This window comes from Lethenteron reissneri, unplaced genomic scaffold (genome assembly GCF_015708825.2).
Source record: "Lethenteron reissneri isolate LAM-NWPU_2019-01 unplaced genomic scaffold, ASM1570882v1 scaffold_120, whole genome shotgun sequence".
NCBI lineage: Eukaryota > Metazoa > Chordata > Hyperoartia > Petromyzontiformes > Petromyzontidae > Lethenteron > Lethenteron reissneri.
This window is the reverse complement of record NW_026890893.1, coordinates 1,421,149-1,435,602: the sequence shown is the minus strand read 5'-3', so window position 1 is coordinate 1,435,602 and position 14,454 is coordinate 1,421,149. Positions and strand designations below refer to the sequence as shown.

At 42.9% G+C, this 14,454-nt stretch overlaps 1 protein-coding gene across 2 annotated transcripts in view; it reads right to left on the bottom strand.

Annotated features, from left to right (window-relative positions):
* The window catches only part of LOC133361695 (guanylate-binding protein 1-like), a 141,597-nt gene that overhangs the window by 24,464 nt on the left and 102,679 nt on the right, over positions 1–14,454 (bottom strand). For both annotated transcript variants that reach the window (XM_061580697.1, XM_061580698.1), the window contains 3 exons: positions 12,168–12,417; positions 8,292–8,457; positions 7,284–7,564 (listed from right to left, as the gene is read on the bottom strand). In XM_061580697.1, coding sequence (XP_061436681.1) covers positions 7,284–7,564; positions 8,292–8,457; positions 12,168–12,417 — 697 coding nt within the window. The remainder of the gene's footprint in view (positions 1–7,283; positions 7,565–8,291; positions 8,458–12,167; positions 12,418–14,454) is intronic.

Below are 14,454 nucleotides of genomic sequence, written 5' to 3'. Positions count from 1 at the left end.
CGGAGAGAATAAGGTTACTCCGATCTGAACTCGATAATTTAGACAAGACTCTCTTACAAACACATTTAATGTTAACACAAAAAATGTCACCTTCCGATTGGAACCACGTTGATTACGTGACTTCTGCTTCTGCTGACTCAATGTCAGCCAAATGCGAAGCTAACCTGATTTCTAAATTCAACCTCCTATCTAAGAAGAAACCAGAGCCACACATCGCAAAGCTGGATGTTAACAAGACCGTGATTAATCAGAGTAACATCCCAATTTCTGACAATCTAAAAACGGTACTGGCCAAAGGACTAAATTTCGCCGTCACCCCTAAATATATACCAGTAGAGGATATGATTTCTCAGATTGATGTAGCCCTCAGAGGCATGGGACACATCCATGCGGATGTAGCAAGAGCTGAAATAGCTACTATTCTTAAGAATGCTAAGAAACCCACAAGTAACATCAGCAAAAACGAACGCTCTGAACTCGCGGACCTAAAAAAGAGAGATGATATAGTCATCCTCTCGGCAGACAAGGGCAATGCCACGGTCATCATGGATAAAGATTCATACAACAACAAAATCCTGGACCTTCTTAATGATGGGAGTTACTCCAAAATTAAAAACGATCCCACTAAAAACCTAACGACAAAAACCAACAGTATCATCACGAGTTCGACTTCCCTAATCGAACCAAGCAAACGTCCCTCTCTAAAACCATCGGCGGCTAGACCTCCCAGACTCTATGGTCTTCCCAAAATCCATAAAGAAGGCACCCCGCTAAGACCCATCGTGTCGACGATAAACTCTCCTACGTACAAACTAGCCCGTTTTCTATCAGATACTCTGCTCCCCTTCACAGGCAAGACCTCTTCGGCAGTACTCAACTCAACCCAATTAGTCTCTATGGTTAAGGACATCCTCGTCAGCTTTGATGTAGTATCTTTGTTCACCAAAGTCCCAGTACCGGACACCCTAACAATAATTGAGGACTTAGTCCAACATGGATTGAATTCTGATGTACCTGCGCTGGTTAGGCATTGCCTCACCAACACTTATTTTACCTGGAATGGCACCTTCTACAAACAGAATGAGGGTACCCCTATGGGCTCCCCATTGTCACCAGTTATAGCCAACATGTTCATGGAAAAGTTTGAATCAGACGCCATCCAGACATCCACCCTGCGTCCTTCCTTGTGGAAGAGGTATGTGGACTACACTATCGTCATCTGGCCACATGGCCTCCCAGCATTGAACCACTTCTTGGACCACATCAATTCTAGACACCCATCCATCAGATTCACCATGGAAGTGGAGAAAGACGGTAAACTACCATTCTTGGATATTCTGTTTGAGAGGAGGCCTGACGGATCCTTGCGACATTCTGTCTACAGGAAAGCCACCCACACAGATTCCTACTTGAACCCGGATTCCCACCACCACCCATCTCAAAAGAATTCTCTCATCAAAACGCTATACCACAGAGCCCATGGCATTGCTGACCAACACCACCTGGCCGGTGAATTAAGACATGTACATCGGGCCCTCAGGATGAACGGATACTCTGACCGCACTATCCGCCAAGCTGTCTCTCCCACCATACAGAAACAGCCACATGAAACTCCGACCAAAACTATCACGTTGCCATACATAGCAGGCGTGACCAAAAAGATCTCCAAAATTCTAAACAAACATAAGATCCAAGTCCGATTCAGTACAGTGCATAAAATCCGTGATTTGATTCCATCTGTGAAGGATGTCGTTCCTGACTTACAGTATCCTGGAGTCTACAAATTGAGTTGCATTTGTGGTGATTGCTACATTGGAGAAACGAAACGTCATGTTTCTGATCGTGTCCGCGAGCACAAGTCAGATCTGAAACACGGCAGAACTGATTCTTCGGCCGTTGCCGATCATTGCTACAACTCGGTGGGCTCTCATGAAATTGTATTTTCCGAGACCAAGGTTCTCTGCAAACCTCCTGGCTACCATCAAAGGTTTGTACACGAAGCCATACAAATATACAAACACAGACATAATTTCAACCGTGATGACGGTTACAAACTGAGTAATCATTGGAAAGATGTGATTAACCATACAAAAAGATTTAACTACACTTATTTGCCAATCTTATTTGACAGACAACCATTACTGTTTTACCATGTTTAGTGGTGGTCTTCTTGTTACAGGTTGAGTCACAAACCGCACCTCTCCATAACAAAGGCTCAGCCTTTGTTATGCAGTCTATTCTTAGTCTCAAGCCTCACCTTACCATATTAATAATAAGTATGCGGCCCTTGCCCCACCTCCTTCTCCAACCATTATATAAACGCAGTGGTAACTCCTGAAATCTCTCATTTACTTGATACAGCTGTCGTGGCTGTGACGGTACCACCTGAAGACGGAAGCTTGTGTTGCCTCCGAAACGTCGTGATTTTTATTATTTTATTTTATTTTACTTTTTAATGTTTTTACCTACGTGACTTTACCGAATAAACCTAAGAATATGAATCATTGCAGTCACGAAAGCTTCAAATCTAGAATCACCTGAATGCAAAATTGTAGTCGTTGCTATGCTACTACATAAGCCAGCCAGCCATAAGAAAAATAAGACATAAACCTTCTCACTCTACTTAAACTGTTTTGGTCAAGGTAACTGATAACCTGGCAATTTTTGACGACAGTCCTGCTGCTGTGCTCACCAGTCTTGACATTTTGGCAGTCTTTGCCACCATGAGCCACACCATTTTACGTGAATGCCTCGATTATGACTGGCGTTTCCAGAATGGCCCTTGACTAGTGTCAGTCCTATTTAAATGGTCACAGTTCTCCCATTAAAGTCTAGGAGACCTCCTCACCAATAGTAATTTTTTTCCAGAAATGCTGTCCTTAGACCCCTCCTATGTACTATTTTCATCTCTACAATTTGTCACCGCATCGAGATCACGGAATCAATTTTCACATCTATGCTATGTCCAACTTTATACAATATACTTCTTAATATTGTCATCTATTATCCCATATTTTAGTGACTGTTCTCTCTCCAACATTGATTGTGGGATAATGGTCTATTGTATAATCCATAGGAATCTATGGCCATGATCAAAGAAGGTCAACAGAGGCTTTCTCATATGCCATCTACTACCCCTGACCTGACAATAGCTGGGTGACTTATGATCACCACCTATCTCGATATTCTTGGTGTCCTATTAGATCAAAACCTGAGTTTCGATGTTCATATTTCATCCACTGTCTGTCTACATTTCCAATTGTCATGTCACCGGGCTTTCGTCATATTTGTCCCCTCTTGAACATTAATTTGGCAAATACCATTGCCTGCTCTATCATCGAATATAGACTGGACTACTGAAATTATCTCTTCTCCAGCATGTCTACAAACAAACTCAAGCATCTCCAGTGCATGGAAATATTGCTTTGCTCGCCGAGTGTTTGGCAATAAACATGACCACTTTGTCCCTTCAAATCAGATCTTCTAAATAAATTTCACTAAAATTCAACTCAGCAATGCATCATTTACAAAGTCCAACATCGAATTGTGAGTTCCATCTCACAACCTCTAATCCGCCTCAAGTGTCTTTCTTTTCACGGCCACCTCTCGAACCAGACAAGGTGAACGTCACCTCTCTGTCACAGCTCCAGTTATCTGTAGTTCACTCCCTCTATCGGTGTGCATTTTGGCATTGGTGTCGATCTTTTTTCACAATCTGAAGACGTTTCTCCTACTCGAAATTATTCTTCCAAACCTCTGAAAAGTCCTTTGAAATGTAACGTTCTGCACGTTCTAAAGAAAAAGTATGCATTTATGAATGAAAATCTCTGCGGAAGGCTACATCGGAGAGCGCAGCTGCCATGATTAGAAAACGTCCCACATCATCTACAATATAAAGGTGCATCTCCAGGGCTTTACGCAGCCAGATAAACAGGCTGAGGAGTGGTGTTGTGTGATGCACAGACAGATCAATTGTGGGTTCTCTGGGATAGCCTCACTGTGCGAATGTGGAGAGATGGAGGATGCTGCTCCTCCAGAGGGTCTCCCATGGGGTTTCCCCAGACTTCCTGACATGAGCCGTGATGCTGTTGGCTGTTTTAAGAGGAACTGTTGATGAAAATGTATTTTCAGTAATCCCTGCTTTGTTTAACTTGTTATGGTGTAGATGCATTCAACATATACCAGTTGCCATTTGTGGCCGCATCCCCAGCATCCAATTGCTTACGCCAGTTGCAACTTATTTGACTTTGTCCTTCATTTATTTAAAATCGAAAGCAAAAGTCATTGTCGAAGCACTTCATTATACAGTGAGGGAAAAAAGTATTTGATCCCCTGCTGATTTTGTACGTTTGCCCACTGACAAAGAAATGATCAGTCTATAATTTTAATGGTAGGTTTATTTGAACAGTGAGAGACAGAATAACAACAAAAAAATCCAGAAAAACGCATGTCAAAAATGTTATAAATTGATTTGTATTTTAATGAGGGAAATAAGAATTTGACTCCCTCTCAATCAGAAAGATTTCTGGCTCCCAGGTGTCTTTTATACAGGTAACGAGCTGAGATTGGGAGCACACTCTTAAAGGGAGTGCTCCTAATCTCAGCTTGTTACCTGTATAAAGGGTTTTGCCACCAAGTACTAAGTCATGTTTTGCAGAGGGGTCAAATGAGATGTGTGCAAACCTGGTGGCCAACTACAAGAAACGTCTGACCTCTGTGATTGCCAACAAGGGTTTTGCCACCAAGTACTAAGACATGTTTGCAGAGGGGTCAAATACTTATTTGAGCTGAGATTATGAGCACACTCTTAAAGGGAGTGCTCCTAATCTGAGCTTGTTACCTGTATAAAAGACACCTGTTCACAGAAGGAATCAATCAATCGGATCCCAAACTCTCCACCATGGCCAAGACCAAAGAGCTCTCCAAGGATGTCAGGGGCAAGATTGTAGACCTGCACAAGGCTGGAATAGGCTACAAGACCATCGCCAAGCAGCTTGGTGAGAAGGTGACAACAGTTGGTGCGATTATTCGCAAATGGAAGAAACACAAAAGAACTGTCAATCTCCCTCGGCCTGGGGCTCCATGCAAGATCTCACCTCGTGGAGTTGCAATGATTATAAGAACGGTGAGGAATCAGCCCAGAACTACACGGGAGGATCTTGTCAATGATCTCAAGGCAGCTGGGACCATAGTAACCAAGAAAACAGCCAGGGTATTGAAAATGGGTCGTGGATGGGTATTCCAGCATGACAATGACCCAAAACACACGGCCAAGGCAACAAAGGAGTGGCTCAAGAAGAAGCACATTAAGGTCCTGGAGTGGCCTAGCCAGCCTCCAGACCTTAATCCCATAGACAATCTGTGGAGGGAGCCGAAGGTTCGAGTTGCCAAACGTCAGGCTCGAAACCTTAATGACTTGGAGAAGATCTGCAAAGAGGAGTGGGACAAAATCCCTCCTGAGATGTGTGCAAACCTGGTGGCCAACTTCAAGAAACGTCTGACCTCTGTGATTGCCAACAAGGGTTTTGCCACCAAGTACTAAGTCATGTTTTGCAGAGGCGTCAAATACTTATTTCTCTCATTAAAATGTAAATCAATTTATAACATTTTTGACATGCGTTTTTCTGGATTTTGTTGTTATTCTGTCTCTCACTGTTAAAATAAACCTACCATTAAAATTATAGACTGCTCATTTCTTTGTCAGTGGGATAACGTACAAAATCAGCAGGGGATCAAATACTTTTTCCTTCACTGTATAGACAATAATTAGTATTTAAGTTGGTGTCATTTTTGTTGTTGTTGCGGGTATGCAGTTGTTTTTGGCATGTTATAATCGTAGGTTGTTTTTTTGGGCTTCCCTTTTAGGCCTTATTGCCTTTTTACGCCCTGCCTGTTCCTCTTTAGGCCAGGCCCCTTTACTGTTTAAGGCCCCAGCACTTCATACATATGCCCTTTCCTCTTTAGGCCCACCGTTTCTAACCGAGGCTCCACCTCATCCTGCTTAGGCCCCACCACATCCTGCTTAGGCTCCACCCAATCGTGCTTAGGCCCGAACCTTTCCCATGCTTGTGCCCATCCCTTTCTCTTTTGCATCCTTGCACCTACCAATTTGGATCACACCCCTTCCTTTCTTCAACTGGCACATTTACTTTAGGCCCCACCCCTTTCTGCTTAGGTCCCTCCCGCCTTCATCTTTAGGCCGTGCCCTTTCTGTCATTCTGCCAACCCTTCTTCTTTAGGACCCGTTACTTCTATGTAACACAGGGTTAGGCTTGTTTGGGTGGTGGTGGTGGGGGTTGTGGCTTCATAACCAAAATCGGTTGCAGAATTATAATAAAATAAAATGTAATAATAATTCCATTTATATAGCGCTTTTCATCAAGGATCTCAAAGTGCTGCACAGGAAATAGCGGCAGCAGACACTCAGACACGTACACATTTGATATTATACATACATTTGAAGAATCAATTTACTAAATGAACTAAACGTTAAATAAGTGGATGCATAAAATAGGTTTAAAGAAGCATTTTATAAATGTCCACAGACTCAGAGATCCTGATATCTCGTGGAAGAGCGATGCATATCCTCGAGGCTACATGGGGAAAATTTTGGTCACCCATAGACCAAAGCCTCGACCTGGGAACACAGACAGAAGATCTGCATCCCCAGATCTTAGAGACCTTGAGGGGACATATGGGTGTAGCATGTCAATGATTAGGCTGGGGAAAGATGGTTCACTGCTTTGTAAGTTAACATGAGGATTTTAAACTTTATTCTATGTGAAATTGGAAGCCAGTGCATGGAGGCCAACACGGGCATAATATGATGTGAAGGTGTTCTGGTGAATTGTTAAACTTATACATGGTGAAAAAGATAAGGAGAAAAAAGGTGTTGCAGGTGAACCCTTTATAAATCTGTGGTATTCTGCCATCGTTTAACATCACCATGAACATCCGATGCAGGCTGCATTCGATCTCCTGGCATAGCAGTTCAAACTATCGATGCCTATGTTAAATCCGCCGGTGTCTGTCCACCTATTATTATAAATGGGTACACCACAGTCAATTGTGAGGTTATATATGGGTGTGGTAAATGTGGGTACTCCCACCTCCTTCAAGACATCTGTCCCAGGCATGGAAGAGTAGGCCAAAAATACTCTCTAGAGTGTAGCTCTCCAGATATATCCTCATACTGGAGGCCCCCCCCCCCCCTCTATCAGCCGTGGTGTGAAAAAGACATGTTAGGGCTGCACCTTTACGTTTTCACCATCCTCCAAACTCACCAAGAGCTCCGTCTCAAACTCGTGAATGCAGTCGAGCACAGAGCAACGGTAGAAGAGAGCCATCGCTTTCTTTGTGCACTCCTCTTGATGTCGTTGCAGTTGTTTGTACTCCACAGGAAGCTTGTTCGTCAACGTCTCCATCTCTCTCTGGTATACCCCCTTGGCGTCCTCCATTGCCTGCATGTTGGCAAACAGCACCACATATTGCCGTGCACCCTCGATGCAGACCATGTCGCCCGAACGATGAGCCTGCACATAAAGCTCTGCAACCTGCAGGAAGACTGAAAAAAAACAGGACGTGAACAAGCAATAGGGTCTTCATCATCGTCGTTATGATTTCAATAATGTCTGACTGTTTTAAAGTATAAATGAATTAGCTTTGTCAATCTGTTTATCTGTCAGTAACAGGGATGTATGACGACTGTCTTATAGACTTTCCAATATGAACACAAATTTAGTATAACTCGAGTATAAATATTTGCATAAAGTGTTGTTCATCAGGACCCTCTTGAAAATCGACCCCATTGATCAAACTATAGCTCACATGTTTGGGAATGAAACCCAGGTTGAAATGGATAAATCCCTTTGGCCAAAGCAATGACATTATACGCCCTTGCATACGTCTCCCACGTGATGTCATGAAGTGTGATATCATCTCTGATGTGTTTTCTCTGACGTGTTTATGGGTTGTACTGTGTGTTTTTCAACATTTATGTCCATAGTTTTTGTTCCACGTGCTGGGAGGTTATTCAGGAAGTGAGAAATTTGAAACGGAATGGTTCAGTTCCCAAAGAAGCTCCCAGCACCATGGAGTGAAGCGTCAGACATTCAGGCTGACCAACGTGGGGTACAACCTGAAAACAAATGGGAGTGCTATAAAAGTAAAACCGTGGTAACTGATGAAGTAGATCAAAATTTCAACAATTTTTTCTACAAAATGCATTTCACTCTTATCGATGTAACAGAAACGACAACAGTGCAAGCTTATTTTTTGATGTTTGCGCTCACGTTGGCCAGTGAGGATGACCCCATCGATGTTCTTGTACTTTATGATCTGGTAGATGTGAGAGGTGAACTCCTCCGCCACTTTCAGAAACGTCTTGCTGAGTTTATTCTCCAGCTGGTCCATGTCGTCCGGGTGTGCGGGCATGGGGAATATGAAGCACTTCCGCTTCTGCAGGAAGACAACAACGACCATTCAACAACGACAACGCACTGACTATCCTCAATACCATTGGCTATCGTCAATCCACTGGTGAATGAAGGGCTCACCATGCCTCCGCACCTGCACATGCTCTAATTTCATTTCTCCATTCCTTTGGTGAAGGTACTTTTAGATCTGCTCCCATTCCTTGGCTGCCACTCCATTATTATATTTGAACTAATCGGTCATATCTTCATTTTCTCAAATTAAGATATGATAGTTCATTTGAAAGGTACTTTCAGATCTGCTCCCATTCCTTGACTGCCACTGAATTATTATATTTGAACTAAACGGTCGCTCATTTGAAAAAAAACATTATACCATACTTTGTTTGGCAATACAAACAAAAATGGAATCAGTTTAACACGTAGGCTTTTGCGACCAATATCATCGCTTAAATACGCGATCTAACTGAAAAAAACCCTTTATTACGGAAAAATGGAATCTCTATCCGCAACTAGCCATGCAATGGTGCAGCATCAACATATCATTTGCCTAACAAAATACATGTCAGTTAAATTCCTTTTATTTAAATGTATGATTGAGAACAAATCATACACTCATAGGAGGGGTTGTGTCTTGTTTGTCGTCACAAGGACAATGCCACGTGCCAGCAAACATTTAATAATCTTACTTTTAACATCAATTCGTTAATTTCGTAATGCTTTTAATTGTTGAAGGGTTAGTCTGGCACTGAATAGCTACGGTCAGTTATCTATTCACATGCCTATTTTTACAACACTAGTCACTGGCAAAAACATTATAAATGTAGTTCTCACCAAGCCCCACGGTGTTAAGTGTATACAAGTGGGCCGTCGTCATTGGTTTGTCCATCCATCACGGTTAAAGCAATATGTTTCTCCCGAACTGACAGCTCATCTCCAAGCATTATACGGCCGGTGTCTAATGTGTCCGACGAGCCGGGGGAATCCGCCACAGAGAGTATGCGTCAGAAGGATTGTGTTGTGCTGCACACAGTTTCCGAGCCCCTGAAGGACGCAGAGTCACGGGATCCTGCTGGGTGCGATGGACCGCCGGCAACAGCTCGGTCCACGTCTTCGAAGGAATCAGGGGAGCAGCCGATCCCTTTAAGGTTTTTATTCAAGTCCCCATCGCCCGGAGAGAAGACAAAGTTCGCCCCCAAGGATGGACTGGTGTCGAGGACCCGGTCGAAATGTGATATATTCTGTTAATAGTAATCTCCCTGTGTGTGGGGGGTGCGTTGGGGTCGGGTTGCGGGGACGCACGTTGGGTTTTATTTTTTTCTCTCTCTCTCCCTTACCGTTATTATTGATGTTAGGATTTTATTAAAATTTTGGTTCTTATTTTCGATTGCGGATTTGTTCTGCCCTAAAATTTGTTATTATTGTTACCGGGATTTTATGGGTTCTCGTTTGTGAAATTGTTCTACCTAAATTGTAAAATTGTTGTTGGTATTAGCTGGGACGGCTATCTTTTAAAAATAGGGGGGGGGGGAGGTGATGTAGTGACAGGGTGCCATCTGCTGATCATTGGGGCTAATTACGGGTATGGTTGTGTTATAAAACAGCACACATAAGCAACCATAAGGGGGGTGTAACTGCGCCAAGGGTCAACGAGGGGATTGATCTGGAAGCTCCTGGAAACAGCGAGAGAGTTCCTTAAGTGGGGTGTGGCCAGGGGGGGGGGGGGGGGGCTTGGCCATGCAAACGGGGGTTCGGGGCTGTCGTAGGGGTTCGGATCCTGGCTGTCGTCGCTGTCATCACTGCCATCTCTTTATCATCGTCGTCGCTGCATCGCCAGCTGGCTATACAGTCTTCATCGTTGTTGTTGCTATATAGTCAGTCAGCTATATAGTGTACGACGCCGATGTGGCTGTATGGGTGGATCAGCTAGAAGTAACTCAGCGCTTATGTTATTCCGTGACCCTGTCTTTAAAGTATTGAGAAATAAATAAGAAACCCTCTACAAGTTGTGTCCCAGAAGTCATCTCATTACACATGTGTAGTGATTCAATCACAACCCGAAATACTCATCCGACATTATGCATGACAATCAGGAAGTTAAACAAGCCATCTCTAATTTACTTAAAGGGCTTGAAAGGAGATTGGTTAGAGGCAGGAAATTTAAGGGATTGGAGGTAGAAATACAAAATGGACGGTTGGAAACCATTAGGGAAAGTAGAAGGTGATTGGTTGATGGCAAAGCAGAAGGTCAAGGACTCTTTTGGATAGGGACTTGAGGGATATATACAGGTGAAGTGAGAGAGTTAGAGACACTTGGAGGAAAGGAAATTCTTGAAGAAATAAAAACTATTATTGAAGACTACTGTGTTGGGTGTTACTCGACATGTATGCTGGCGTCATTATTCGCATTTGGCAAATTATCCACAAATGATTGAATTGTAAAAATACACAGAGTAACATCACTCCCTGGTGGCAGAATAATGCTAATTTTCAAGGACCACCTTATGTGCACCTGTAACACAGGATACAAGCTAGTGTTGGCATCCTCCCTGGTGATAACTGCTACAGATATTTTAATTGTTGAGATCAGATGCAATGTAAGTGATTTGGAATTACTCTTTGGTTCTTTCGGTAAAGTCACGTAGAAATAAAATAAATAAAATAATAGAGTACGACGTTGCGATTGCAACACAAGCAACCGTCATCAGGTAGAACTAAATTTGAGAGAGAGACAAAACACAGACACGGAGACACACAGAGAGACACACAAGCAGAGAGAGACAACACAGACACACATAGAGAGACACACACAACATAGACACAGAGACCCAATGCCTCTGTGTTGAGGCCTTAAATAGAGAGGGGGGGGGGGGGTTGGTCAGAGAGAGAGGTGGGTCTGCTGGAGCAGATAAATTAGCATGTCAATGAATCCACCCTGAAGCGACTGAGGGAAAGAAGATCGAATGGCCTTATGATAGCCTGGTACATTTTAGAGAGAAATTGTTTGAGAAAAACAAAATTTATCAAATCTTTTGGAAATGTAATGTAATGCAACACAGAGTCGGCTAACACACAGTTAACGTATAGCCTGGTTGATTACGATCTCCAAAAATTGCTAAAATTCGAATTTAAGTGTGAAAATTGATAGACACACAGAGAGTTGTGTGTGGAAATCCACCCCGAAGCAGCCAGGGGAGAGAAAGAGCGAATGGACCTATGAGAGCCCGAGAGAAATAGGTCGTTTGAGAAAACAAACTTAGAACATTTCTCTCTCTAAATTTTACCAGGCTATCATCGGGCCATTCGATCTTCTTTCCCTCGGTCGCTTCGGGTGGATTCATGGACATGCTAATTTATCTGCTCCAGCAACTGCCCCCGCAGACCCACTTCTCTCTCTGCCAAACCCCCCCCCCCTCTCTCTCTATTTAAGGCCTCGACACAGAGGCATTTGGTCTCTGTGTGTCTATGTTGTGTGTCTCTGTGTCCGTGTTGTCTCTCTCTGCTTGTGTGTCTGTCCGTGTCTCTGTGTTTTTGTTTTGTCTCTCTCTCAAATTTAGTTCTACCTGATGACGGTTGCTTGTTGCAATCAAAACGTCGTACTCTATTATTTAATTTCTTTGTGACTTTACCGAAAGAGTAATTCCTGCAGTCACGAAAGCTTCAAATCAAGTTTCATTAGAATTGCGGAGTCAAGCACCATATACGTGCACATCCACATCCTCATACACGACTCACTTTAAAATATGCGCACATGAGGTCGCGTTCCCTGTTGAATTCTTCATTTTCGGGGGAATTGCTCCTGCGGACCTGGAAGCACTTCTCCATGTACTCGTCGGGAGTGCATGACTTGCCGTCCCATTCCAGCTTCAGCGCGCAGTCCCGCACACACACAACCAGGGACGGCAAGTGGCTTTCCATGACACTTGGTTTTTCGTCTTCAGGAGAAATCTGGGATCGCACGTGCTCTGACATGTTCTTCACGTAGCTGGAGGGGTAGCAGAGTTAAGGGATCTGCGTTAAATGCCTCCCTCAAAGATATAGAGAGACTGATCTCACAATACTCTCCTCCGCACACATCTCTTACCTCTCCCTCTGTCCTCACTTTCCACTATGCACTCTCCTACCTCTCGCCTCTCATATTACTCTACCCTCCACGCACTCTCCGACCTCTCCCCTCGGATCTCACTCTACTCTCCTCTACACGCTCCCCTACCTCTCCCAGCTCGCCTAACTCTACTCCCCTCCACGACTCCACACACTCTGCTCAAGCAACGAAGACTTTCTGTCGATTGCCTGAAGTTAGTATTCCTGGAGTACAAGTTTTCTCATTCTCCTCTACTGCCCCCAGTCTGGAGCTCCCCATCTATCAACTCCCTGCCTCTGCTCACGTCCAGCCTCACCACATTAATTTTTTTCCTCTGCCTATGTCTGACTCTCTCTCACCACATAAAGTTTATTCATTCACGCTGCTGCCATAACATTGTCTTAACTGCCCCTCTCGCCTATAGCATGCCCATGCCAATCAATCTATATTTATATACTGCCTTTTCCATCACAATCACTTGAAAATGTTGCACGAAACAGATATGACAGTGTTCGTGTACAAAACTACTTAAACATCATATTCAACATCACCTAAATATTCATAATAAAGTTTTTGGGTTAAAACGCGTTATTTAAAAATGTGTCAACCCTCCACCACCTGACACGGCCAAACAATTGAAAATGTACTCTTTGGTTCTTTCGGTAAAGTCACGTATAAAGATAAAATAATAAATTAAATAATAGCATACGACGTTTCGATTGCAACACAAGCAATCATCATCAGGTATAAATGAAATAGCAACAAAAATCTAACCAGAAAACTATAAACAGACATATAAGCAGACATATCACAGAGATACATAGAGAGAGAACACACATAGGCACACAGAGAGAGCACGTCTCTGTGACGAGGCCTTAAATAGAGAGAGGGGGCGGGGGCGGAGAGAGGGAGGGGTTAGAGAAAATTAGCATGTCAATGAGTAGGACGACGCGTGGTAAGGTGCGCAAGCTTGAAAATTAGGAGAACGGGAGAGAGACACACTAAATTAAATAACCTAGCAAAATATCAAAATGTAATGTAATGCAACACAGAGAGTCGGTCAACACACAATTAACGCATAGCCTGGTTGATTACGTATTTCAAATATTGCTAAGTTAGAATTTAAGTGTGAAAATTCCAAAGAGAGACAAAACACAAACACGAGGAACGGAGACACTTAGACAGAGCAGAACATAAGAACGACAAAAAACGAGTGGAGACAGAAAAGTACACTAAATCAAATAAAACCTAGCAAAATTTTGAAACTTAATGCAATGCAACACAGAGGGTCGGTCAACACACAATTAACGCATAGCCTGGTTGATTACGATCTTCCAAAAATTGCTAAATTAGAAGTTAAGTGTGAAATTTGAAAGACACAAACACGAAGATCGATACACAGGCAGAGAGAGAAAACAAAAAACCCAGAGAGAGAGAAAAAAGATAAACTTAAAACTTCCCCGTAGAAGTGGTTCAATCTTAATTTGGAGCTTTCGTGACTGCAGGAATTACTCTTTGGTTCTTTCAGTAAATTTACGTATAAAGATAAAATAATAAATTAAATAATAGCATACGACGTTTCGATTGCAACACAAGCAATCATCATCAGGTATAAATGAAATAGCAACAAAAATCTAACCAGAAAACTATAAACAGACATATAAGCAGACATATCACAGAGATACATAGAGAGAGAACACACATAGGCACACAGAGAGAGCACGTCTCTGTGACGAGGCCTTAAATAGAGAGAGGGGGAAATTTTGCTAGGTTTTATTTGATTTAGTGTACTTTTTCTGTTCTTATGTTCTGCTCTGTCTGTGTGTCTCCGTTCCTCGTGTTTGTGTTTTGTCTCTCTTTGGAATTTTCACACTTAAATTCTAACTTAGCAATCTTTGAAATACGTAATCAACCAGGCTATGCGTTAATTGTGTGTTG